This window comes from Protopterus annectens, chromosome 3.part0 (genome assembly GCF_019279795.1).
Source record: "Protopterus annectens isolate FY-2018-M chromosome 3.part0, PAN1.0, whole genome shotgun sequence".
Classification (NCBI taxonomy): Eukaryota; Metazoa; Chordata; order Ceratodontiformes; family Protopteridae; genus Protopterus; species Protopterus annectens.
Genome location: NC_056731.1, coordinates 1,894,443,040 through 1,894,469,262, shown reverse-complemented (window position 1 = coordinate 1,894,469,262; position 26,223 = coordinate 1,894,443,040). Strand labels below are relative to the sequence as shown.

Below are 26,223 nucleotides of genomic sequence, written 5' to 3'. Positions count from 1 at the left end.
TCTGTCCAGACTATATGGCAGTACCACTAATAAGGCCCTTATCAAAGGGTGTCCAATTATTACTGTGTAATATTATTACCCAACTGGTAAGTGTGACAAACAGCAAGGCTTATTTGGGGTGGCTTGGACAATATCACTATATACATGCAATGTACTCTAGAGCTTAAATTACCTCTACATAAAACAGCCACAGATGAAAGGTTTAAAAATATTTCATAAATACACAAGACAATACTTCTTACTACACAGTGCTAGTCAAGAGTTCAGACACAGGAAAATGCTAAAAATAATATTGTAGAATAGTTCCAACATCAGTACAGAAATCAACTAGATAATCTTCCTATTTCCTAGCTCTTTCTGAGAGAGAGAGGGAGACTAAAGTCTAACATCCTAGTTACATACAGAGCACAGGCAGAGTGCTGGTGAGTTGGATGTTCTCAGGACAAATGCAAAATGCTCTTTCTCTATCTCAGAGAAAGTCCTTTAAATTGATAATACATCCTGCTGACTCATTCTAGATTACATAATTCTTAACAATTCTCTGGTTCCCAGGCTGACAGAAATTCTACATTTACATTTCTTAGTAAGCTTGCACCTTGTCAGGAAACATGGCAATAAACAACATTATACATGTAAATTCTAGCAATTAACTCTGGTCTTAAAACTATAGGAAGAATTCCTTCATCCAGACATCTCGGCTCCGAGTTTTGAGATCAAACAATTACATAATGCTTGACTTATCAGCTTTCCTCCAGCAGAGTGCAATGTGGTTACACTTTTGAAGTTCAACATCCAATACAAATAATCTCTTTTATATGAAAATATAAAAGCAGAACAATAACTGCAGTCATTTTGAGGTCTAATGATGTTTGCATCAGTATTAGTGTTAGTACCAGGACAATCAACACCACCTCTATCACCTAATATCAGTAAAAAAAATCTCTTGCCCCACCCAGAAGAGACATCTAAAATTATCAACAAAAAATAATTAGGATAGCCCCTTTGTAGAAACATGTTCCTTAAATGTTCACTTTTATCCATAAATTGATCAAACAAAAATGTCATACAGAATGCATATGCACCAGTTGGCCTTTAACAATACTTCTCTTTTGAAACAAGGGATTTTCACTACTAAAATGGAGGAAGGAATTTCAATAGGTTAGTTTATGATACATTTTGGATAAATACCTCCCTAGTTCTCTATCTTTATAAACAAGAACATCCAAATAGTTGAACTCATTTTCTGTTATCTGAAAAGTAAACTTAAGAAATTCAATAGTGTTGGATAAATAATCAATGAATTCAACCAAGTAATACCTGGACCCTTTCCACACAACACAAATGTTGTCAAGGGATGTCATATAGAAAATACAGTGTTTATAATAAGGGGAGTTAACCTCAACTCTTTTTTTCTCATTCATATAATACTAGATTATCAAAGTGTTACAATAGGTACAACAAAGTTGCTGGAAACTTTGGACAATATTCAGACAAAGGCAGGATGGTATTTTCCCATCTTAAACTTATTTTACTTAAGATACAGGCAGACTTACTTTAATAAAAAACAAACTGTATTTACTCTTTCCTTTTACATATACTATACAATTACATATATGCAAACTTCTCAACTGCCCAGATTTTTGCAGAATGTCCAGATACTTGCCTATTAGTTTTGGACTGTTTCTCAAAGTTTGGGGCTTTCTGGCAAATCACTGAAGACTGCAGTCACTAAATAATGACATACATTTGCATTTCAGACTTCATATTCTTCAGAAAATGCATACTAACACAGATTCTGCTATTCTAGAAACTTTTAAGTTTTTAAGAGCAATATTTAAAATCTGTCCCTATTTTTTGGGGCCTTTACCCCTCTATTACTTTAGACTTTAAACAGATTTCTTGTACTAAGAGGTTGCAAGGCATGTGATATAGGTTCATAGGCAAGTACTAGGCTAGCTGCCCTTATGGGCCATTTTAAGTCTTACCAATTTACTCATAGGCAAGGATCAATCCCTGAATCTCAAGTCTGTCAGGTAGACACCTTACGCATTAAAACAGTCTCAACCTTGTTTTCTTTCTCTATAACATCTGTTCTTCAGTCCATTACGTAAACTGCTTAATTCCTGCCTTCCTGTAAATCTTCTTCCTCCTCCTCCTCTACCTCCTGAACATTATTCTGCATGTATTACTACTACAGATGCCATGTATTTCTAATTTGTCCCTCCCCTTTTCTACAGCTATCTCTTCCAGTTCTTTTACCTCTTTTATAAGATTTAATGCTTCAAATACAGATGGTTTAAATTCTGATTTACATTTTCTAGTAAGTGCTTTCTTGGTAGCCAACTATGTCTAGGCAATTCAGATCCTGTGCACCATCTCAAAAGAATCATTTCCTTAGTTACAGCCATTTGGTTCCCCTAATATTTCTGAGAGAACACTCTGTAGGGCATTTTTAAAATCTGCCAATTCATTATACCATCAAAAAATATGTTCCCAGTTACATCTTCCATCCCTATCACACCTCTAACATTTGCTATCTGCCTGAGAAAATGCTCTCTGAAGTCTTCTTGGGGTATAAAACTATCTAGGCAAATACTTCCAAGCAAAAATTAGAAAACCTCCTGGACTATGTTGTATACTTGAGAGGCATACATATGTCCTCCCGTTGTTCCCTTGAAAATTGCTTTTCCATTCCCTCTTCCCAAGCTTTTCTAACCTCTTCTGATTGGCTCTTCTAGTTATCAAGCAACATTTTATTTGTCCTAAATGTAAGGTGGTATCCTGTAATGTTAGGTGTATTTTTTGTACATCTTCACCATGCATGACAGAATAAAAAGAAGTGTGGTAATAGCTGATCAAGGAAACTACATTTGTGTAAGTAAACTTATTATAACAGGAGTTGCTCAAATACATCACTCCTGCAGTAGTGTTGAGCAATATGGCATTGTCCTGCAAAGGACTGGGCCAAACAGCCACCCAGATAGATTGTGAAGCTTAAGGGCTCCTTCTACATGCCTTAGCCATTATTAGGTACAAGGGATGCAGAGTAAAACCAGTTTCCTTGCCTCAGAAGACAGGGAGGCTACAGCCCCGTTGGACAAAAAGATAAAAAAATAAATAAAAAATCCCACACCCTAGCGAAAAAATAGCAAAAGGAATGAGCATCTACTGTAGCATATATCTAGTCAAACATCTATTGTTATGGTAATTTTATTTACACACCTGTAGTATGTTCATTAGATCACTGCTGCAATGGCCTTAACTAATATGGGATGAATATTAGAGCTTAATGAGTAAAGGAGGAAGCTGGATCAGAATCCATGATCCCTTGGAGAATAGTTCTTGCAAAGCCTTCTCTACATCCAGAGGACGAATCTAGTTTACAATGCTAGTAGCTGGGCATACAGATGACCAAGTTTATTTCTAAAGTGCAACCCTTTCCAAAACAGAAGTAACCAGGTCCCTGGAAGAGTGGGGTCTGTCTTTACAGTATGGGACAAATATTTAGAGAAATTCTGTTTAGACACAGGTCGTCTTTTTCTTACCTTCATAAGAGATGGGGGAAAAAAATCAGAAGTCGGGAAGGCCTTTGTTCTTATAAATATAGTATTTTGAGTTCTTACACTTAATTCTGCTGCTACATCAAATATATCTTGTTAAACTTTTAAAACAAAACACAATATGGCAAAACCAATGGAGCACTATATATATATATATATATATATATATATATATATATAGATATATATATATAGATATACACACACACATTCTTTCTGGTACCTCAGTATACACCTTCACTGCTTCATTAAAACAAAACTACTTAATTAAATTTATATAGAAACAAACAGCCAATCAGATTCAACATCTAATTACATTATCTAAATACATACTTAAACAATTATCTGCAATATAATAAATAAATTAATGAATACACAGACTTTCACAATAAACACTTCATAGGTAATTCATTATTTAACCCTCCTGGCTGCAGCGTTTTAGACATATAAATAAACCATGTGTCCTTCATCAACAAACATGTAGAACCCTCAAAAATAATTCTGCATTAGGGCAGATATACAACATTGAATAAGTTAAGTCCAAAATTTCACCATGATGTATACTATTAAAATGTTACTGGACAGGTTGCTACTTTATTTTTTTTATGTTTTCTGTTCGCAGGTTGGATATTGATTTTTGGTTTATCTTTTACTTCTGATATACACAAATGGGATATAGATTTGGACATTTGTATTTATACTAGTGAAGGGAATACTCGTACTACCTGTTTAAAAGACTACCTACAGTGAATACTTTTTTGCATGTTGCTGGTGTTCACCCGCTCCTCCACCCGAGTCAATCTTTACCATATGGGGAATTTTTTAGAGTTAAAACTTTGTGTCACTTTCCCGCCACCTTTTCAAATTCACTTTCTTCAGAACACAAAGTCTTTTAAGGAGGGGGTATTCTAATGACCAGTTAACCTCTTTATGGAATAAGTTAAGGGCAAAAAGATAAAGTGGAATAAATGCTGAAATTTGAGAGAGAAGATGGTACAAAATAAGTCCCATGAGGAGGTATATTTTGTCACTATATATGCTCCTTTGGTTGAAGAAGCACGTAGAATATTAAGGAAAAAAAATAAAATCCTTTTAAATCAGATGAAATTTTGTCTAACTTAAATATTTCTTATCAAAATTCCCCTAGTGTAACTTGCAGAGTTATGAGTCGTTATTTCTCTGAACAGAATACAGAACAGCTAAGGAAAGGCTCACTTCAGAGTCAGAATCTCTGCCCTGTAGTAAGGGAATATGAGAAAGACCTTTCCAATCGAACGTCTGTCCCTCAGACTAAGAATCAGAAACTGACAAGGAAGGAATTTTTATCCTTCTGAGAAGGAAGATAACCACTCAAAGATTAAAATGCTCTCAACAATCCTTTTGCCAGACCCAGATGATTATTTTCTTCAGGAAAGTAAAATGTCTAGACTTATGCACTCTTCTCCAGAAAAGGAGCAGCTCAAAATATTGGTCCATACCCCCAGGGATGATGCTTCTCAATACAGTATAGCATAGTAATATTCCCTGGTACCTTTCCCACAGCTTGCAAGGGTGATTTTCCCTTCTGTATCTAAGGCAATTGCACAGCCAATAAGGATGTTGCCTGACCCCCAGTCCATGGTGATATCTTGAGGAAAAGTACCAAAGGGACCAAGAGAAAAAGATAAATGGTCTGAAAAACAACTGATGGCCATAGCAATCACCCATTAGCAGCTGAAAGAAGAAGGAATCTGGATTAAAGTCTCAAATCCTCCTGGACAACTTTTTTTCTTCTGGTGTCTCAGGAAGGATCAATACTTTTATAGCGGGACCCTGGTCCAAGCCCTAGTCATAAAAGGGTTTTCACAGGCAGATCGCAGAGCCAAGAAGAGTTAGTGGAACATTCTGACTACAACTGTAGTTAAAATATTTTAGTGATAAGCACCAAATACACTTGCTGTAACCCCTCCTAACAAGGTAATATAAAGCAATGCAATGACAAACTGACCAAAAAGGTACACAATCCATAACAGGAGTTAGGACTGACTTACAGATGATTGTAGTATTTGATAAGTGATCAGTATAGCCAAGAAAGGTTGGTCACAATTTCTGACAGAAAAAGTAAATATTTTGTGAAAAGAACACCACAGACCACAATGGCAACTAAAGTACAAGTCCCACAAAATATATCTGAAGTCAAATATTGTTATTTTCAGAAGAAAAACACAATCTTACATATGAATCCCCTCAGAGAAGTCTAACAAATTCTATGCTTGAAGGTACAATTTCTTGTAACAAGTTGACAAAGGGGCAGAAATGCCTCAAGATAAAATTATTTAAAAGAACAAAACTCTTTTCTATTTAAATACTTGTGTGGAAGGTTATCACAATTTAGAGCTTATCCCCCCAACTTAGAGCTCTAGCTAACCCACTGATCACAAGAAACCTGCAGAGAAGCATGCCCTTCTGCAGCAAGAAAGCTATGCTTATCTGTGGCTAGGGTATGATGAAGGGGTCCAAAAGCTCTGGAAGCTGGATGGCTGGTCACAACCTTGACAGGATGGTCTTTATTGCTCAAGGCTACTGCAGCAGTGATCTAATGCTGAACATATGTATTATAGACTACGGTTGAATGATTTTTTTTAAATGGAAATACTGAAGTATGAATTAAACCATTTTTCTTTTGCTCATGATATATATACCATCAAATAACAGGAACTGCTACGGGAGAAAATGTATGCTTCCTACTTTGGGGATGGTGGAATGGTGTTTAAATAAAAGAGAAAGAGCATATTTTGGACAGGATACATTATGGTGTAAAATAGATTTTATGGTATTAATTTGGGGTGACAGAGTATGTCAAAGGTTTACATAGGAAGAATATATGTCTCTTGTACATATAAATTCATGATGTGTGTACTTTATGTTTGTGAATAATGAAAGCTAAGTGCAAATACCATATTTGCAGTCCAACACTTGACCACTTGATTATTCCAGCTCATCTCATTTCACTTCACTAACCGTATACTCAGACTGAATTACAAGAAAAAAGCCTACACAGAAAACTTACATGCATGAATATTTTACTGGTGGTAGTCAGTTACCATCCGCCTTATATGGAAAAATTTAAATCCCAGTTTATGACAGCAGAAAAAAGATTTTGCTCTGAAGAAAAAGAGCATGACTATGCTATAGACATATGCAAGGTATTTTTTTTAGTGAAGAACTGTTAATGAACGTATTACAGAAGAAGAGCACCTTAAGCCATGCATTAATGCCAGTTACCACGAAAGTATTACATATTATGCTGTCTGAAGCGAGGAGGAAGAGGTGCAAAATAAAAACATAGGGAAGAAAGTACACAAGATTCATTATTATACTTAATAAAAGGGAAGTATGCATTTGGCAAGCAATAATGTCCTACAGGGTGTACGCTACTGTGGAAACAAGGCACACCTAGGGGTGTTCTGTGTCCCAATGCAGCAGGTGCAGCAGGCAGAGGGGTTCTACATACCTGGAAGGGTGTCACTTCCAGCATAACACACACCCTGGAGGGCATTACTGAACTTAAGAGAATGGGTTTCTACAATAACAAAGATCAAATAAGGGCATAATGTACTTCTAGCATGAGCTATTTTTTTTTTAATTGTTATACCTTTTTTAACTATTATTTTTGATCCAAATAGCTCATCCTCCTAATGTTTCAAACTTGCTTTAGTATATGGAAGTGTTGCTGGAGGAAGTATTTTACACCTAAAATATAAGTTATAGGAGTATTTAATGTCCACACACATTCAGAAGCAATAGATAATATAGACTTGCAAATACACATGGATTTAAAAACACAGACCTACACACATACATAAACAGAAACACAACATGCAACAGCCTCTCTGTTATGGAAACACATCCTCAGAGGTCTCCTTGTGAGCAAATAAATGGGAAAAATAACAGAATAGAAGACATTGCAAAACTTCCCCCTCCACTCACTATTGCCCACTACTTTGCTACTTAGTATTTTGTTTTGATTAAAGTCAGCCAATAATGCTAGACATTAAGAGTTCATAACTCTTAATGTTTAAGAAACCATGTTGATGGATTGTCTGTTGCAGTCAGCATTGTCTCATCTCTCTGTCGCTTGCGCTGCCATGCAGGCACACACGCTTTAATATTTTACACTCGGTAAACAGCAGAGAGTATCCATTTGCTTTTTAACTGTCTAAGCTTTACAGCACTTTTAATATGCTGCCATGGAGACGCAAAATTTTTTTTCAGTGGGTATTGCCTGTACATTAATACCCTGCTGAATCACACTTGTTCTCCAATCAGGATTTAATATACAGTTTGCACATTTTCTAAGATACTGGTACATTCTAATAAATTCAAAAAATTTTGGGCAACAATAGGTCAGACCCTGGTTCACAATCACAACTGTAGCACAGGTTAGATCAGATACAATTGTGTGATATTACAAATCTGGACATTGATTTATGTGACTGCACTGAATACATGACAGCATTCTTGCTGATTGTCCAGCTGTGTATTTAGCATGTGCATGCAGTAAATTACATGGGTAAAATTAGTGACATTTAAGACACAGATAACTGAACACATGTGATAGCAAAAATAAAAGTGGAAATAATGCTGTATATAAACATTTGCATTAAAATATGGATGAAAAATTACCTTTAAGAATACTGAAAAAACGTAAAGGAGTCTAAGGGGAAATCTGGAAAACATTTAAAACAAACAAAAAAAGAATTCTTGTATATATGCCCTAAAATGTGTGCAACTTTCAGAACTTAATTATACTACTGAATTTAACAACTTTTAAATATAAAAGACACAGAATATTAAATGTATGTGTAAATAGATATGTACATATTCATACATATATGGGGAAACCCTTTAGTCTTATGTAATGGTGACATCTAATGGCAATCAGAATTAATGCATAGTTTACAATGCATTTTTTTGGCCAAACTTTTTTTTTTTTGTAAACTATTATTCACAGCATTGCTGTTATTCAAGTGTTACTCAGCTGGATAGCTGTGGTACTGTAACATTTTACAGAACTGAGATCCTTCTGTCCAGCTGGAATGCTGATTTAATTATGTAATCAACAGACAATTAATGTGGTTGCAAGAATATAATCTCTCTTCAAAAAGTCTGTAAGAAACCAGACAAAGCTTCAGATTTCCCTATATAAAAAGTAATTCAGATGAAAATACTGTTCCTTGTAGCTTGTGCCAGATGCCAGATTTACCCATACCATGTGACAATTTACCTACTCAGGTTTTGCACTAATACGGGTCGGAAGGGTGGTCCAATGGTTAAGGTATTTGCCTTACAAACACAAGGTGCAGGGTTTGAGTCTCACAAGGGATAATTGGCTAGGCTTAAAATGGCTCACAAGGGCAATTAGCTTAGTACTAATCTATGAACCTATGAACCTATATACACAAGTCCTTTTTACATCCAGTTTTACTGATCACTCTCTGCTGATAATTTACCACCTGAATACTTAACTTGCAGCCAAAGCAATAGCTTACCCTGTAAGTATTCTTATTAATCATTCAATCTCTGAATCTTATGTCCCCCAACTGTAGAAAAAGTCTATTATAACTCCTTTACACAAAGGTGGCAATATACACAATCTCTCAAATTACTGGCCAATCTCCATACTCTCCCCACTATCAAAAATCTTAGAAAAGTGCATACAAACCCAAATCAATCACCTTACTAACAACAACCTCCTACCTCCCACTCAACATGGATTCCCCGTCCTGGACATAGCACAACCACAGCTTTACTCTCCTTCAGTGATACTGTAAATAAAACTCTTGGTGCTGGCCTGTCAACTTCAGTACTCCTATTAGACCTATCAAAGGGTTTTGATACAGTATTGCAACCTAAGGTATAACAGCAATTTGAAAAACTAGGATGTTCCCTAAGTGAGTTAACTTGGTTCTCCACCTACCTAAATAATAGACAACAATCTGTTAGATGGCAAAACCAACAATCAGTGTATCTGGTCAGTAATACAGGGGGTCCCACATGGATCCATTTTAGGACCCCAACTTTTTAACATATTCATTAATGATCTTAAATAAAACCTCCCAAAAAAGCACACTCATCCAGTATGCTGACAATTCAACTATCTCCTCCAACAATTTCTCTAACCTTCAAAAGATCACACAAGATGCATCCACATCCATACACACCTGGCTAAATGATGCTGAACCCCCCAAAAACTAAACTGTTTTTTTCATTGAAACCTCCTGTCACAGAACTCAAGATTTTTTCACATAATACAGAAATTGAACAGGTGAAAACTTCAAAAACTTCTAGGAATCACTACTGATGACAAATTCTCTTTCAAAAAACACATTCTCAATATAATTAAAAAACCTACTTTGAACTTGGCAAACTATATTGACATAAACTCTACTTCGATAAACAAACAAAAAAATAAAACTAGCAATCACTCTACTTATCCCCTCCCTCCTCTATGGAAGTCCCACTTTCACAAACTTCCATACATCTCTCAGTAATAAACTGCAATCCTGTTAATATAAGATAGCAAAATTTGCCTCCAGCATGCCCATGAGCTACACCACTGCAAAGCTATTACAAATTTGTCTTGGCTTGAATTTCACCAGTATCTCTATTACACTAAATTAACTCTCGTCCACAAGTTAATATTTAAATCTAATAACTGCTCTCCACTCAATTTATCTTACTCACATACACCCCAAACAGAACCCTCCAGTCTACAAATAAGCAACTTTTAAATGTAACCAAACCCAACAAAAGAGCTGGACAATGCCTATATTCTTATAACATTGCCAAACTATGGAATGCCCTCCCTTCTAAGACTACTCAACCAGACTCCCTAATAGCACTTAAAGCTGCACGAAAAACCCACTATGTAAATGATCCCACCTGCACCTGTGAAATACAGTGCAAGCCTCCTTACTCTGACACAACTACCTACCCAGATCCTACTTTTTAAACTTCTGTTACATTGACTCTTTCCTCTTCTGTATTACTAATTTTCCTACCTATAACAATCTGAATATATATATATATATATATATACATATATATATATATATATATGATTGCATTCTCTGAATGGAAAAGCATTTACTTTGTATCTTTACTGTATGATAATATCTATGTACTTCAAAATTCACATCATACCAACACCCCTGTCCTATATTAATGTATATATATTTCTGAATTAACTTTGTATTTCTGTGGAATACTTGAATATTGTGGAGCTTTTCTCCCTGGGCCTCTGTTAAAAATGGGTATCTGACCCAGTGGACTTTCCTGGTCAACAAATGTCAATAAATAAAAATAAATAACTACTGTGGTTGCCAGATCGTTGCTTCATAATAAATAATTAACAGGTTAATATTACATACCATAATTTGGAGATTGCCTTTTTTTAAACAAGTCCTGACAAAATCACCCTGAAAATTATTTTTCTTAATTTCAGGCTCATCCAAGGCATTCACTTGTGAAGGACTTAGACGTTTTATCTTCCTCATAAGACCAGAGGGGGTAATGACTGCTTTTTACCTTCCTAACAGGCAATCTTCCCCACTTGAGAGAGCAACAGAACCAGGGGTCAATACATGATTTCATTTTTGTTTTCTACTTGCTTCCCTTAGGCTTATTGCACATTAATATGCTGATCACTTGCTTAATCCTTGGTAACAGGGAAGGCAAAAATCCAAGCACCTGAAAAAAAACAGTTCAGAGAAATTACTCAACATGGGTGCCAATTCATTACAGGACACACACACGGTATGCACACGTACAGGCAATTACAGGATTGATTCACTTATGACACTTATTTGGGATGTGCACAGAAACTAGAACATCTGGCAAAAAATATACAAAGACTATGAGGATGTATAAACTCTAGCAAAGGAACCCTATCAAAGAAATTAACTGGCAAGCCAAGTGCTGTAAGGTAGCAAAGCTAACTGCTGTGTCAATGTGCCATCCAAAAAAACCCTCCAAAAAATAAAGATGTGGGCAGACTGTTTCCTTGTACTATCTTACATATAGGTCGGTATCAAAAAGCTCAGGAGGGTGCAAAGGTAATCTTATACAGATGTGGAATTGAATATTTCCTTGTAAATGAATCTTAATTGTAGCCACTGAGGTTTATCTTACAATTAAAAAATGTATGTGACTATTTTAGTTCTGTATTTTACCGCTATTTTGTCAAACTCCTTTGGTGAATCCTTTACATTTACCCACTCCATATGAGAAGTTATGTACTTGGGTTTTCTGCAGATGGGTAAAATATGCAAGTCCCATGTAAATCCAGATGCACAGTGCTTGCAAGGCCAATACTGCACAACAAATATGAGGATTAAATACTGAAAGAATAAACTCATTTGCCAAACTTATACCTACCTTCTCGAATGCCAGCCTCTCAGATGACTAGAGTCACATTAACCTATTAGAACTTTATAGAAAATTAATTTAAAAACATCTGAAACAAAATATGCACTGCACTTGCTTTGATATACTATGCCCACATTAACCACTTATACAGTCTAGTTTTCTACCCCTACCTTAACACATCTTGCAATTCTGCTCTTTTCCTTCAAACATCTAAAACTTTTCAAACTAACTATTCAGCATCCCACACTTAAACCCATCCTAAGCTACCAATTTTTTTTTGTTTTTGTTATTACTTTACCACAAAGTCCCTGTTAAAATACACAACTACTTGCCCAGAAGGCTGAACTGTTGTTTTTCTTGCATGGTAGGGTTTGACTACTAACACTCCAAGCAACACTGTCCAAAAATGTTGGCACTTCTGTATTTTGTATTGGGCATTTTTTTGTGGTCTTACTTAGCAACTCTTTTACATCAGAACTTCACTGTTGTAAATAATCTCATGTCAACAACTGCAGTATTTGTATTGGATTACTATGATTTCCTAGTCAGTTAAGTTTATTTTTTATTACTGACTTACTGTCCTGGATTTTACCAGAAGACAGTCTTTTGGTCTAGTACATCTACCCAGAAAAAAATACGCATCATCTTTCTTTCTAATTTATAACCTTTTCTTGTTAAAATTTTGCTTTGTTGGTATAAGTTTAAAAATCCCCTCTAAAATAACAAATCACATACACCACGCAGTGTTCCAAGTTAAAAAAAAAAAAACACCCAGAAGGAAAGTACTTACAAACTGCTTGTCTATCTATCATAAACACACCTTTTCATAGAGTTTATTGGTGAAGTTACGAGGCAACCACAGTTCCACAGTGGTCAAATTTAGTGTCTTTGCAGCATTTAACAATATCACTAACTACACTCTAGGCAAAAAAAAAATAATAATCTGAACTTACATGCACAGAGAATCTGGTCAAATAATTTTTCAAAGGTACACACTGATGAAGGTGTTAGCATTGCTGCCTCACAGGGCTTATGTATTTATTTTGATTTATTTATTCATTTTCAGTTTGTTTACCAGGATGGTCCATTGGGCCATGTGGAACCCATTTTCAGTGGAGTCCTGGGGATTAAAGCTCCAGAAAATACAAATATTGAAAATTACAAAATTGCAAAGATTACAAAATTTACAGATTAATAAACGAGTTAGAAAAATGCAGATAACAATAGTTGCAGTAAAACTCTTAGTTATGTACTTACCATAACGATAGATGTATGTGATCCATCTCGCCTACATTCAATACTGATGGGCTCGGAGCCGAGAATCGGCTCTGACTCGGCCGTTCTGACTAGCACGAAGTCTCTCATTGGCTGGGCCAACCCTATATCCCAGGATGCACCACACCCAAAACCCCAAATCTAGTTTGCCCCCAACACATTCTTTCACCCACAGAACCCACAAAGATACAAGTGTAAGCGGAGAGAAAAAATAATATCCTCATGGGAATCAAGCAATACTGGTCTCCTCCAAATTCAACAGGAAGGGGGAAGGAGGGCGGGTACGTAAGAATGTAGGTGAGATGGATCACATACATCTATCGTTATGGTAAGTACATAACTAAGAGATGTAATGTTATCCTATCTTGCCTACATTCAATACTGATGGGACAGCGTCCCTAGCACCTAAATCCTGGGAGGCTCACTGGAAAACACTCCTGAGCACTGTGGAACCAAAGGAAGTACGACCTCTAGATGCCATGTCCAACTTGTAATGAGAAATAAAGGTATGTGGAGAAGTCCAAGTAGCCGCCACACAAATCTCATCCACGGACAGCCTAGAGTGAAAGGCCACTGAAGTTGCCATAGCCCTGGTAGAATGCGCCTTCACTGGAGAGGGAAGATTCCTACCCGTCAATGCATAAACGAATGAGATGCAATCCCTAATCCACTTAGCGATGGTGGCCTTGGTTACAGATCTGCCAATTCTGTTGTCCGAAAAGGACACAAACAACTGGACTGATTTTCTCTCCTGTTGTGTCCTATTCAAATAAAACCTCAATTGTCTATGTACATCCAACTGGTGAAATATGTATTCTGCTTTGTTGGAGAATTGTGGAAAAAAGACTGGTAGCTCAATAGCCTGTTGGAGACAAAATGCAGAAGACACCTTAGGGAGAAAGGAAGGATTTAGTCTTAGAGATACTCTGTCCTTGTGAAAAATCAAATAAGGAGGTTTGACAGAAAGGACTTGAAGCTCCGATACCCTTCTGGCTGAAGTAATGGCTACCAAAAATGCAGTCTTCCATGATAAGAATTTTAATTCGCAAGTGGCTGCAGGTTCAAAGGGAGGAGACGTCAAAGCTCCGAGCACCATATTTAAGTCCCATGGTAGAACGGGTTGCGAAATCGGGGGGGGGGGGCGAATTAACCAGGCTCCTTTTAGAAAGGCTTTACGCAGCTTATGACCCATGAGGGAAGGCTCATGAGCTACGTGATAATTAGAGATCGCTACCAATTGAACCTTTATAAGGGAGACAGCAGAACCCTGTCTAAAAAGTGTCGCCAAGAAATCTAACACCGCTGACACAGGGGCTGTGAGGGGATTAAGGTCATGCTGCTCAGCCCAAAAAGCAAATCTCTTCCATTTACTAGAGTAAATCTTTCTAGTAGAAGACTTACGAGAAGAGGACAGAATCTGTAGTACCTCCAGGGTAAGGTTATGCTGTCTGACTAAGGAAGGAAGTGGAGTAGCCAAGCAGCGAGTCTGAGAGTTCGGAGGGATGGATGAGGCTGTCCCGACTGATGAGTCAATAGGTCTGGAGCTGGGTCCAAGATCCAAGGCCCATTCACCGCATATTTCTGAAGGAAGGGGAACCAAACTTGACGGGGCCAGAGTGGTGCTATCAAAATCATGCTGCTTCCCGCGTAGATTGCCTTCTGAATCACTCTTGGCAAGACAGGGACCGGAGGGAGGGCGTAGAGCAGACCGGAAGGCCAATCGTGGACTAGAGCATCCGTGGGCGGCTCCCCTTGAGGAGGGATTAGAGTGAAATAATTTCTGCACTTCGCATTGAGGGGACTGGCAAAGAGGTCGCAGCAGGGAAGACCCCACCAGGAGAATATCTTAGCCGCCACTCGATCGTTCAGGGACCACTCGTGAGGTATCAGAATAGCTCTGCTCAGCCTGTCTGCAATCACGTTGGACTTCCCCGGAATGTGCGTTGCCACTTGAAAGCACTGGGAAGCGATCGCCCAGCTCCACACTCTCATGGCTTCCCTGCAAAAGGGATAGGACTTGGTTCCCCCCTGTTTGTTCAGATACCAGACAACCGACATTGTCGGAAAGAATTGCAATAGTTCCCTGGGGAAGAAAGCTGTGGAGTGCCTGCAACGTTAGAAGCACCGCTCTCATCTCCAGAACACTGATATGCAAGTGAGTCTCGTGATCTTGCCACGTACCTTGGACCGTCCTGCCCAGGTAATGCCCCCCCACCCTATCTGGGAGGCGTCCGTGGTTACCGTGGCAATGGGGGACGGGGGGATGAACGATCTTCCTTGATTCAGATTGGAGGGGAGAAGCCACCAACGAAGATCTTGTCGGCATCTCTCCGTAATGAAAATAGGATGGGACAAGGGCAGATCCTGATATGACCACTGGGCCGAAAGGAGCCATTGAAGTATTCGCATGTGCAACCTGGCAAGAGGGACTAGAAGGATGGTAGCCGCCATTGTTCCCAACAACTGCAGAACCATTCTGGCTTGGGCTTTTCTGCGGGGCAATAAGGCCAGAACTTGAGCCTGTAACACCTTTATTCTGTCTAAGGGCAGGAATGCTCGCATCTCTACAGAGTCTAGCTCTGCGCCGATAAAGGCAACACGCTGTGATGGCAGCAATACAGATTTTGCCCAGTTGAAGGTAATTCCCAACAGATGTCCCCATTTGAAGGTAGTTCTCATGGCTTGAAGAAGTAGATGCCTGGTGGGGGCGGTGAGGAGCCAGTCGTCTAGATAAGGAAACACCTGGAAACCTAGACGTCTCAGGTGAGCCGTCACCACTGCCAAACACTTGGTAAACACCCTGGGGGCTGTGGGGAGACCAAAGGGCAGGGCCCGGAATTGAAAATGACTGGCCCCCAGCCGGAAGCGTAAATGATGCCTGGAGGCCTCGTTTATCTTGATGTGATAATTGGCGTCCTTGAGATCTATGGAGCACATCCATACTCCTTTCTCCAGCAAGAGGAGAATGGATTGTAACGTGACCATTCGGAACTTGGACTTTTTCACAAAGCGGTTTATACGGCTGAGATCCAGAATTGGTCTCAAGTCCCCTGTTCTTTTCGGCACCAAAAATAATCTTGTGCAAGTTCCTGATCCGATCTGTTCTGCGGGGACTGATTGGATGGCTCCTTTGAGATTTCTAGTGCTGCTTGATCCCGTTGACTGGGTGGAACATCCGGGATTCTTTTTCACGGTGGGGGAGAACGGATGAAGGGAATGGTATAACCTCCGACGATGATTCGAAGCACCCATCGATCCTGAGTGATGGACTCCCAGGCCTGAAGATGCTCCGGAAAAGCGACCCCCGACTGGCTCAAGAGATGCACAGTCGGGTAATCCTCAGGGACGCTGGAAGGAGGAGTCACGAAAGGATTCACGGTCTCCTGTATTGCGGGGGCCTCCGCCGCCTCTGGGGCGACGTCTTCCAGAGTAATTTCCCCCTCCTCTGCCTCTGGAGGGGGGTTCACTCTGATGGGCAGGGGAAGACTTTTGAGATTTTCTGAACCACATTTTTCCTCCCCTCTGAGCCTTGGGATAAGGTCTAGTGGGGAGAGAAAAACGGGCCCAAACGGCAGACAAAGTCTTACCCTCCTGCTCACATCTCGTGAGGGTGTCTTTCACTTTGGGTCCAAAAAGGGAGGACCTGTCGAAAGGGGCATCTGTGAAAGAAGACTTGAAAGCCTCCGCAAAATGACACAAGCGCATCCAAGCTTGCCTCCTGAGGGCTACACCTGAACTCGCTGCTCTACCCGCCCCCTCGGCTGCATAAGATATGAGCCTCATGGACGAGTTGACGATGGAAGAAAGGGTAGACAGCTGGGCATTAACAGACTGGGTCAACGCCTCAGGCACGTTACCCGCCAGGGTATCTCCCAACATTTTAATGAGATCCCTTTGGAGCCGCGTAAAATGACACAAGTAATTCAGCGACCGCAAAGTAAAGGTCGCTGAAGACAGGGTACGCTTCCCATACCTATCCATGCTCCTAGACTCCTTATTAGGAGGATGGATGGAAGTAGAAGCCTCTGCCACGTCCTGCTGAGTGGCAGACGCCACCACCATGGCATCCACAGGGACTCCCTTGGTCAAAAACTCTTTCCCAGGTGGTGCAGATAAGAATTTATTGGGGGGGCTAGGAACTGGCTCCACAGAGTCAGGGTGTTCCCTCACCCTTCGACAAATAAGATCCAATAATTCATTGAAGGGTGGAGACACCCAAGAGGCAGAAGGCTGGGCTCCGAAGGCCTTGAGGAAGACAGACTCCTCCTGAGAAGGGTTTTTTGATGGCCAGTCGCCCCGCTGTCTCAAGATCTCCAGGATATCGGAGAATGAGACATCATCAGAGGACGACTTCGGGGACCCTTCTGCATCATCGAGGTCAGTGTCCGAGGTGACAGACTCATCTGGGGAGTCTAGGTGCTTCCTCTTACACAGCTTTTTTCTGGGAGGCTCTTCAGGCACGGACTCTGAAGGGCCTTCAGAAAGCAGGGGACCACACATAGAGGTATCCTCAGGCCTTGGAGCCCCGCTGTCCAGAGATAGGGGGGCGCCAGAAACTCTAGTCGTAGTGTCCAGGGAGGGAGATGCCGATTCGGGTGAAGTCACTAAGGACTTGGCCAGCGCTCTCCTCATAGCTTCGAAGGCAGGTCCCCCCGAATCGGAGGAAGGGCCTGTCTCCGAAACCATGACTGGAGTCCGGGTTCCCCTAGCCAAAGCACCAAGGGGGAGACTCAGAACCGAAGTCAGTGGCCCGATGTATCACCCTCTGGCCCGACTGAGGACCCCCCCGAGTACCGAAACCTGCAGAAGGAATAGAGAAGGTTGGAGCTGAGGTCGAAACCGAAAGACTGGCGGGGGGTCTCGGAACCGACCCAAGGACTTCGCTCAACTCAGCGCACTCTGACTCCGACAACACCAAGGTTGTCGGAGGAGGAAGGAATGGAACCAATACTATGGTGGGCTCCGGAGCTGACTGGGCTGGAGCCGAAAATAATTTAGATAACACTGGTGACTGGAGGAGCCTCTGGACCACCCTATCTACGTCCGAATCAGATAACCTGGAGGACCTGGAGGAGACAGAAGGGGGTCGAGAAACCTTTCCCATCGGATCCGAGACACGACTAGGAGAACGGCTCCGAATCGGCTCCAAGAGGATCGGAGCCGAAGCAGGCTCGAGAAGAACGAAACCTCCTTCGGCGCCGAAAGCTGTGGAACTGAAGAAGCCGGCTCCAAAATGGAAAGTATTTCCTGCGACTCCGAAACCAGTGGAACCGAGACAGTGGACCCAGCTGTCGACCCTGAATCCTGCGGCTCCGAGACCAATGGAGCCGAGGAAGGGGACATCGACCTGGATCTTTTCTCCGGCGGCTCCGAAGAAGACTTCTTAGACTTAACCCTGGACTTTTCAGAGGGAGAAGAAACAGCTTCCTCAAAGGAGGGTTTAATTAATCCCTTCAGGATAAGTTTATTTTTTCTCTCCTGCAAAACTTTCGAAGAGAAAGCATGACAGACACTGCAAGATTTCAAGTGTTTGGCGCCAAGGCAGTATACGCAAATCGCGTGACCGTCTGTCAAAGACATTTTATAGCTACACTCTGCACATTTTTTAAAGCCCGATGGCTTATGTTCTTTTTCTTTGGTAGACACGATACACAAACACAAGTCAAACACAAGTTAAACACTAGGGGGGGGGGGCGGGGCGGCTCTAAATAGGGCAAAAGCCCTCTAACTTAAACGGGCCTAGCCCGCCAAACAGAAGGATCACCACACAACAGGAATAAACAATCCCACTCAAACAACAAGTCAATTACAACAACGTAGCTATGAAAATAGCTTTTGAATATAAATTCTCCTACAGAGAACTGCTATGAGATATCAAAGATCACAAAAGAGGGTACTTAGCCACAGCCAAGTTGAGACCACGTCGATACTCCAGGAGCAGCAAACGAGATCTGGTGTTTTGGGCGTGGTGCATCCTGGGATATAGGGTTGGCCCAGCCAATGAGAGACTTCATGCTAGTCAGAAAGGCTGAGTCGGAGCCGATTCTCGGCTCCGAGCCCATCAGTATTGAATGTAGGCGAGATAGGATCACATTACATCTGGTGTTTTAGGGGACAAATGCTTAGTTCAGCAGTTCAGTTTGTGGCTGTAGTGCCCTGTGTGGTGTTTGTACAAACTCTTTGTATGGTGGGCTCATGCTAGCTGCTCTAAATCCCCCTACGTGAAAGGGTGAGCATTTATATAGCTTGCCACTGTGAGTGAATGTGTGCGTCTTGCATTGGGATGGTGCTTCCATTCAGGAGAAAGCTCTACACCCACCTTGTGCCAATAGATATTCCTGCTCTCATGCAAAGTTGTACCTTGCTTCAGCAGGTTATCAGAAAATGAATGAAGAACTAAGCATAGTAGTGCAACTTTAACATAGAATGCATAAAAAAATAAAACAAATGAGAAATATGTCATGATTGTTAAGGGGACCTTTGAACATTTGAAAACAATTCTGGATAACAAACAATGTCCCAGAGTAGAAGCTATTAGTTATATTTACTGCTATAAGAGTACTACTGGAAGAAACACTATGAATTACTTTTAATTTTACACTTTTAGTGATGTAAAGAGTTGGCCATCTTAAATATCATAGGTGCAGCCTTCTATACGGTGGGGTGTAGATGCTACTACCCAAGAAGAAAAAAAATGTGGTGATTCTGCTAAAAAATATTATTCAGTGCTATGTTTTCAATGTACTCTGTGATCTTGCTTTTCAATAAATTGAAGTCTGAGAACTATCCTTGACCCTTAAAGTGTAATAGATATTAACTCTACATGGCATGAAGAGCATGTCTGCTTCTTGTATTGATGGCAATTATGCAATCAAAAACAATACGTAATTTACAGAAAACTAATTGCTACAGCAGCTAGCAAAATAATCAAGACCACCACCAAACTTTCAATGATATCTTTTGCTGTTCTTACTTAATCCATTTCAAAAAATATGATATATATAAAAAACAGAAAAATATATGTTGCTAACATTAACTTTCCCTTATGAAAAAAAATTGTAACAGAGTTAAAAAAAAAAGTATGTTTTGATTAGTAAATTGCTCATTTTAAAATATGCCTGATACCTATGTTTGGCATACAATTATTCTTTAAATAATACACTGATGTAACAGGACTCAAAGTTGAAACTAATGCTGCAGCAAGAGTACTTTTAAGTTCTATGGTAGTCCTAAGAATCAAGACAAACCTCATAGCTCTAGATGGGTTTAAACATGAGCTATCCTTTTATTCAGTATAAATTCATTAAATGCGTTCAACCACTCAATCAAGTAAGCAACAAGTTAGCACAAAAAAAGCTCTTACTTTAACTCAGAGGTGAAGTTATTCCATTTGTTTTGCTTCCCTGATGTACAGCCCCTTGTGCTCCATGCAGCATTATCTGCTGAATTTGTAGATAAAGTATGTGCAGTTTCCATAAGCTCATCAACAGTACCCATCCAACTTGCAGCTAGAAAACAAAGAGAACTACAATATAAGCAATAACTAGTTGAGAAAAGATGAAAAAAGTTAGCTCAAAGAACATTCCTTAAAAACAGTTTCAAATAATGTTGAACATCTCTAGGTCAATGTAGTTGAATAAGCCAACAGAAAACATCAGTGGTGTATACGCATGAATACAGTACTGTTCTGTTTGATGAGAAGAGATTCCTAAAACACCATTTGTTTAAATCCAGCAGATGCAAATTTTCGACTTCCCACAGGTCCTCGCTCAATGGCGCCACTATCCTCTGCAAACTGTCTCATTTGTTGCAGAAGAATTGGAGCTGGGTATTCTCAAGATAGGTGATATCCCTAAGGCCTATTCATTCATACCGTGGAATCCATATCAATCTCTGCTGCCCGCTGATAGAGAGGTGGTATACAGTGGGGCAATGTGCTGGTCCTGGAGGCAACTTATACTCCCAAATTCAGAGCACCCCTCCAATAGGTTCCCCAAGTCCACAGCTGATGCCTCCCAAGGGGAAGTTGGACACAGCTCACTACTTCCAGCAGTGGCTGCTCACTCCTATCATCCCCTGCCAGCTCCTATAGGCAACCCATGCTGCTAAATGAATGGAAGTTGCTTGTGGCATAGTCAGGGCTTCATCCCTCTATGCCATGGAGATGGCTCATCAGATGGAATAGAATTTTTGATCATTTTGTTATCACGCAGATGCTGATACCTTGCTTCCCCCCATAGAGATGAAAATCTTTTGTACTTCCCACTACAATTAACTCAAGGTCACTAAACCACAGTGGAAGTTACTAAGCAAAAATAAATAAGAATTAATTTGGCTATTTCTTATTAAACAATCTCTGAAACATCAGTCCTTAAATAAATTAATAATTACCCTAACAACTCCAACTACCCTTCTGTAAATTCTTAAAGACTAGTACAATTTTATGATGAAAAACAGTAAAGATCACATAGGAAAAAACAAGAGGCCTATGAGCCATCATATTTACTTCAACAATATAGAAGACAACTACTGTCATGTTTTGGCTCTCACCAATGGTTACTTTGCTCCATAGCACTAGAACAAGGCAGCCAGTCTAACAGCACAACAGACTTTATATTTCAGTATCCACCAGTCTGAAACAGACTACCTGATATCAATGATGAAACTAAAGACTACGCAATAACAAAATATCCTCAATATAGCCTAACACCAAAAGGCTGCCTTCACCTTTAGTGAAAACACACCATCATGTATTCACAGTTTTTATGTTAGTAATTGGTACATTACAAAGATTCGGCCAAAAATTCAGACATTGGTACAAATTATTTGTAACCCCTTTATTAAATTCTTACGTTGCAGACAATGACACAGGTACACATACAATAGAAAAAATAAATGTTTAATTTATGTATTTTTGTGTGTGTTCCTTTTGACAATCATCCACTCCAGCATTACATAAATTGCTCAATCCCTGCCTTTCCTTAAACCTCACTCCTCCTCATGAACATCAGTATGAATGTACTGTTCCCACAATTTCCATTTCTATGTAGTTTGTGCTTTTCTTTTTCTAAATATTGCGATTCCAGTTCTTTATCTCTTTTGCAATATTTAGTACTTCAAATTGCAGTTGGTTTAGATTTGGATTTCCATTTTCTAGCAACTGCTGTGTTGGCAGCCACTGCCATTAAACCTAGTAAAACCTCACCATGCTCAGGCTATTCAGATCCTGTATCCCAGCTCAAAAGAATCATCTCTTTAGTCATAACCATTTGTTTGGCCTAATATTTTAAAGTGCTCTGTAAATCTGCCACCTCACTATTTTCCCCAAAAAATGATCCTACTTGTGTCTCTCTTCCATCATACCTCCAGCATTTGCTACCTACCTGAGGAAATGTTCTCGGCAGTCTTGACAGGGTAAAAAATACCTCTGCAAACACTTCTAAGCAAAAAATGCTAAATCTTCTGGGCTTTGTTGCATACTTGGCAGCCATATAGATGTCCAATTGTTCTTTGTATATTGCCTTTCCATTCTCTCTCTTCCCAATTGTTTCCAACCTATTTTGATTTTTATAGTTATGCATCGTTTTATATGCCCTAACAACCATCCCTTCTTAACAGCAATTTCTGAACTAAACTTGGTTAAAAACTAACAGAGCTGATTTTTCACTTAGCACTAACCCCATCCCTTTTTGTTTGCCTATAGTCTTACCAACTCCAGGTACAGAAGAAAGTCGCTAATCTGCACTACAAACATCTGCTTGGCCTTAACCCGCCTTTTCCCCTCTATATTCTCATATGAGATGCCTTCTGTGTGGAGTCTGTATGTCACCATGTTTGTGTGAGTTTTCTCTAGTGCTCAGTTTCCTCCCACATTACAAAGACATGCAATATGTTGACTAGACACACTAAATTGGCCATAGGTGTGAAACTGTGTACATGTGGTAAGAAAGAACAAGCATGGCAGTGTGAACCTTGGCTCTAGATGATTGTCACTGCTGAAGTGGTACTCCAACCCCCTTGTGCAAAACTGGGTTGTGATGGATGGGTGAATGGAATACATCACAAAATATGACATCCCCTTACCTTATTTGGCAATGGCTTTAAACATAAAACAAATAAAGGGGAAAGAGGACCCCTCCTGCCTCATTCCTCTGTTTAACCACAAAATGTAATAATGTAACTCTCCCACCTTAATTTTTGCCTCTAACCTTTCATATATCCTAATTAAACCTATTGCTCTATCAGGGAAAGCAGATGCTATCACTGCCCTGCTCATAAACTCTCAGATGACTCTCTCAAGTACCTTCTCTGCATCAAGACATCTTTGCCTCCCCTACGCAAAAACACACTGATCCATATCTATCAGTTTTGGCAACACCTTTGTCATTCTCTTTGTTAGTACAGGTACTTTATAATCATAATGTAAAAATGAAATGGCTCTATAGGAGACTGAGTCTAAAGGATCTTTACCTTTTTTGAGTAATACAGCCACCACAGCTTTTTTCCAAAATAGTGTCACTCTCTCCAGCTTTTAACTATTTCACACATAGCCTGAGTAGAATTTCTCTCCTTTGGACACTTGCAGAGTTCCTGCCTGGGGAGATTTTGCCTGAAATAAAATACTGAGACTGCAGTTTTTCAACCTGCCTGTAAACAAATGTATATATCTCAAAAACCGTCTTGACGGTGATATTAATGTATCACAAGAAAATTCCAGTTCCACAGGTAGCAAGAAAAACCAGCAGGAATCAAAGGAAGATAAAACACTGTAGTTTAATCCAAATACTTGGCGCTTTCATCTGAATAGTGAACAGACTTCTTCAGAGTATACAGCCACATTCAAGCACAGGTTTAAATAAGCCCATTAACTGAACATGTGACTACACACACCCTCATATTTAAAGTACAAGGATATTTTTATACAATTCAGAAAACTTCTAAACAAAATAAAAAACAAGAAATAAAACATTCCTACCTTCTTGTATATTTGTATCATATATAAAAAATATAGAAAGTATGTACACAGTCCTAAAACAGTGGTCATATTAAACTTGATAAGATTTAAGTTTGAGCACTACCAATAGAAATGTGCTCATTAAGTCCAGGGGGTGAGCTAACATTTAACCTGAGTTGCCATAGCAACTCTCACTGCTCCAGTGTATCCTACCAAGGACCTCTTCTGGGGTCTCCTTTTGTTGACATTGTCCTCCTCAGTTCCTGTTCAAAACAAAGAACAATCAGCTTTGCTGACTTACCCTGTTAATATGCAGACTGAGCGGACCTAATTGAACACTTAAAGCATACCAGGTCCGTCACCAGCCACTTTCACAAACTAACAGTAAATCTGTAAATGAAACTGACTGTCCGCATGCAAATCAGATGTAGAAAAGGAACACTCTGATTGGCTGAGACATCTACAGCCAGAACAAAGGTCGCTTTACTTCAAATCTCGAGTGCACTTGCCCCCAAATTGGACAGTTGGGGAATTAAGCTCATTTAAGTTTAAAAATGTGTTCCCAGGTAATTTGGGATGTTTGAGAGCTATGTTCTGTAGCAAAAGTAGACAGACCTCAACTATCAAAGTGACTTTTGTTTGCACAGATGTATTCATTTTTCTGCAATGTAGTTTTGTAGATGTCACTCCATTTTTGATAAATGTATGTAATTATGAATGGTATGAATATTTTAAAATTCATCTGGCAAATAAATGTAATTATCTGCAAAGGAATGCACCAATTACTGTTGCACATTTTTACAGGATTGCATATGCTTTCATTTGATACCATCGAGTACCATAAAAACATCTTCTGGTTTAAGTTATTAATACAATTATTAGCATACGACACATTCATAGTATTTTTGGGAAATAACCCATATTTTCTATGGTACAGAATATTTCACTTATTTGAGGAGCCATTTCTTATCTCTCTGGTGAATGGGCATGTGAAAGTACAGTTGTGTACACTTACCATAAATGTAGATGTTAGAGTGTATTCACTGTTGCAGTCATCACATTTGGTTATCCCTGCCAGGGTAGCCCTTGGCCAGCCCGGATACCATAGACTTAACATTTCTGTCAGTTGCTGTCGCTTGAGGACTGATGTCAGGTCGTCAGTGGTATAAAGGAAGGCATCCAACACCATTAAATCAGTTTTTCTTGCCGTAACTTGTCAGGAGCCCCGAAAGTAGGCCAGGCTCTGGTGGAACAACCCCACCAGTGGAAAATAAATACCAAAATGTCCCTTGTAAGGAAAAGAGAACAAGGAAAAAAGAAAAAAAGAGAAAGGGGGATGGAGGGAGGGAAACCAGGACTGCAACAGTGAATACACTCGAACATCTACATTTATGGTAAGTGTACATAACTGTACTATGTTCTTCGTGTTTCACTGTTGCAATCATCACATTTGGGCACATTCCCAAAGCTGAGGAAAAAAGGTGGAGGCAGTCCAGGAAGCTAGGGACTGGCTATCAAGCCTTGCAAGACTGCAGTGGCAAACACTGCCCTGGATTTAGAGGAGAGGCAGGTGGTAATGCTTGGTAAAGGTGGCAGCCTCCAAGATGTCCCTGGTGGGGACTCCTCTGAGGAAAGCTGCAGAGGTGGAGGCTGCTCTGGTGGAGTGTGTCCTGACCCCCTTTGGGGGAGGCTTGACATGCCATTTGTAGCAGAAATGGATGCAGTGCGCTATCCATTTGGAATGGCTTTGCATTCTGCCCCTGAAGCAAAGCTAACCAGCAATTGATCAGACTTCCTGAAGGATTTAGCCCTGTCCAGATAGTATCTGAGCTGTCTGTGCACATCTAGAGAGTGCAGAATCATTTCCCCTTGTTTTGGGGGTTAGGAAAAAAGGTGGGTAAATGAATGGATTGGTTGAGAGCCACACTGGACACCAACTTGGGCATGAAGGATGGATTAGTTCTGAGGGATACCCTGTCTGCATGGAAGAGGATAAAGTGTTCCACAGCCATGAGTGATTGCAGC

General features: G+C 39.9%; 1 protein-coding gene across 1 annotated transcript in view; it reads right to left on the bottom strand.

The window, feature by feature from the left end:
• The window catches only part of PPP6R3 (protein phosphatase 6 regulatory subunit 3), a 3,115,682-nt gene that overhangs the window by 526,253 nt on the left and 2,563,206 nt on the right, over positions 1-26,223 (bottom strand). Inside the window, exon 20 of the mRNA XM_044065977.1 lies at positions 20,608-20,752. Coding sequence (XP_043921912.1) covers positions 20,608-20,752 — 145 coding nt within the window. The remainder of the gene's footprint in view (positions 1-20,607; positions 20,753-26,223) is intronic.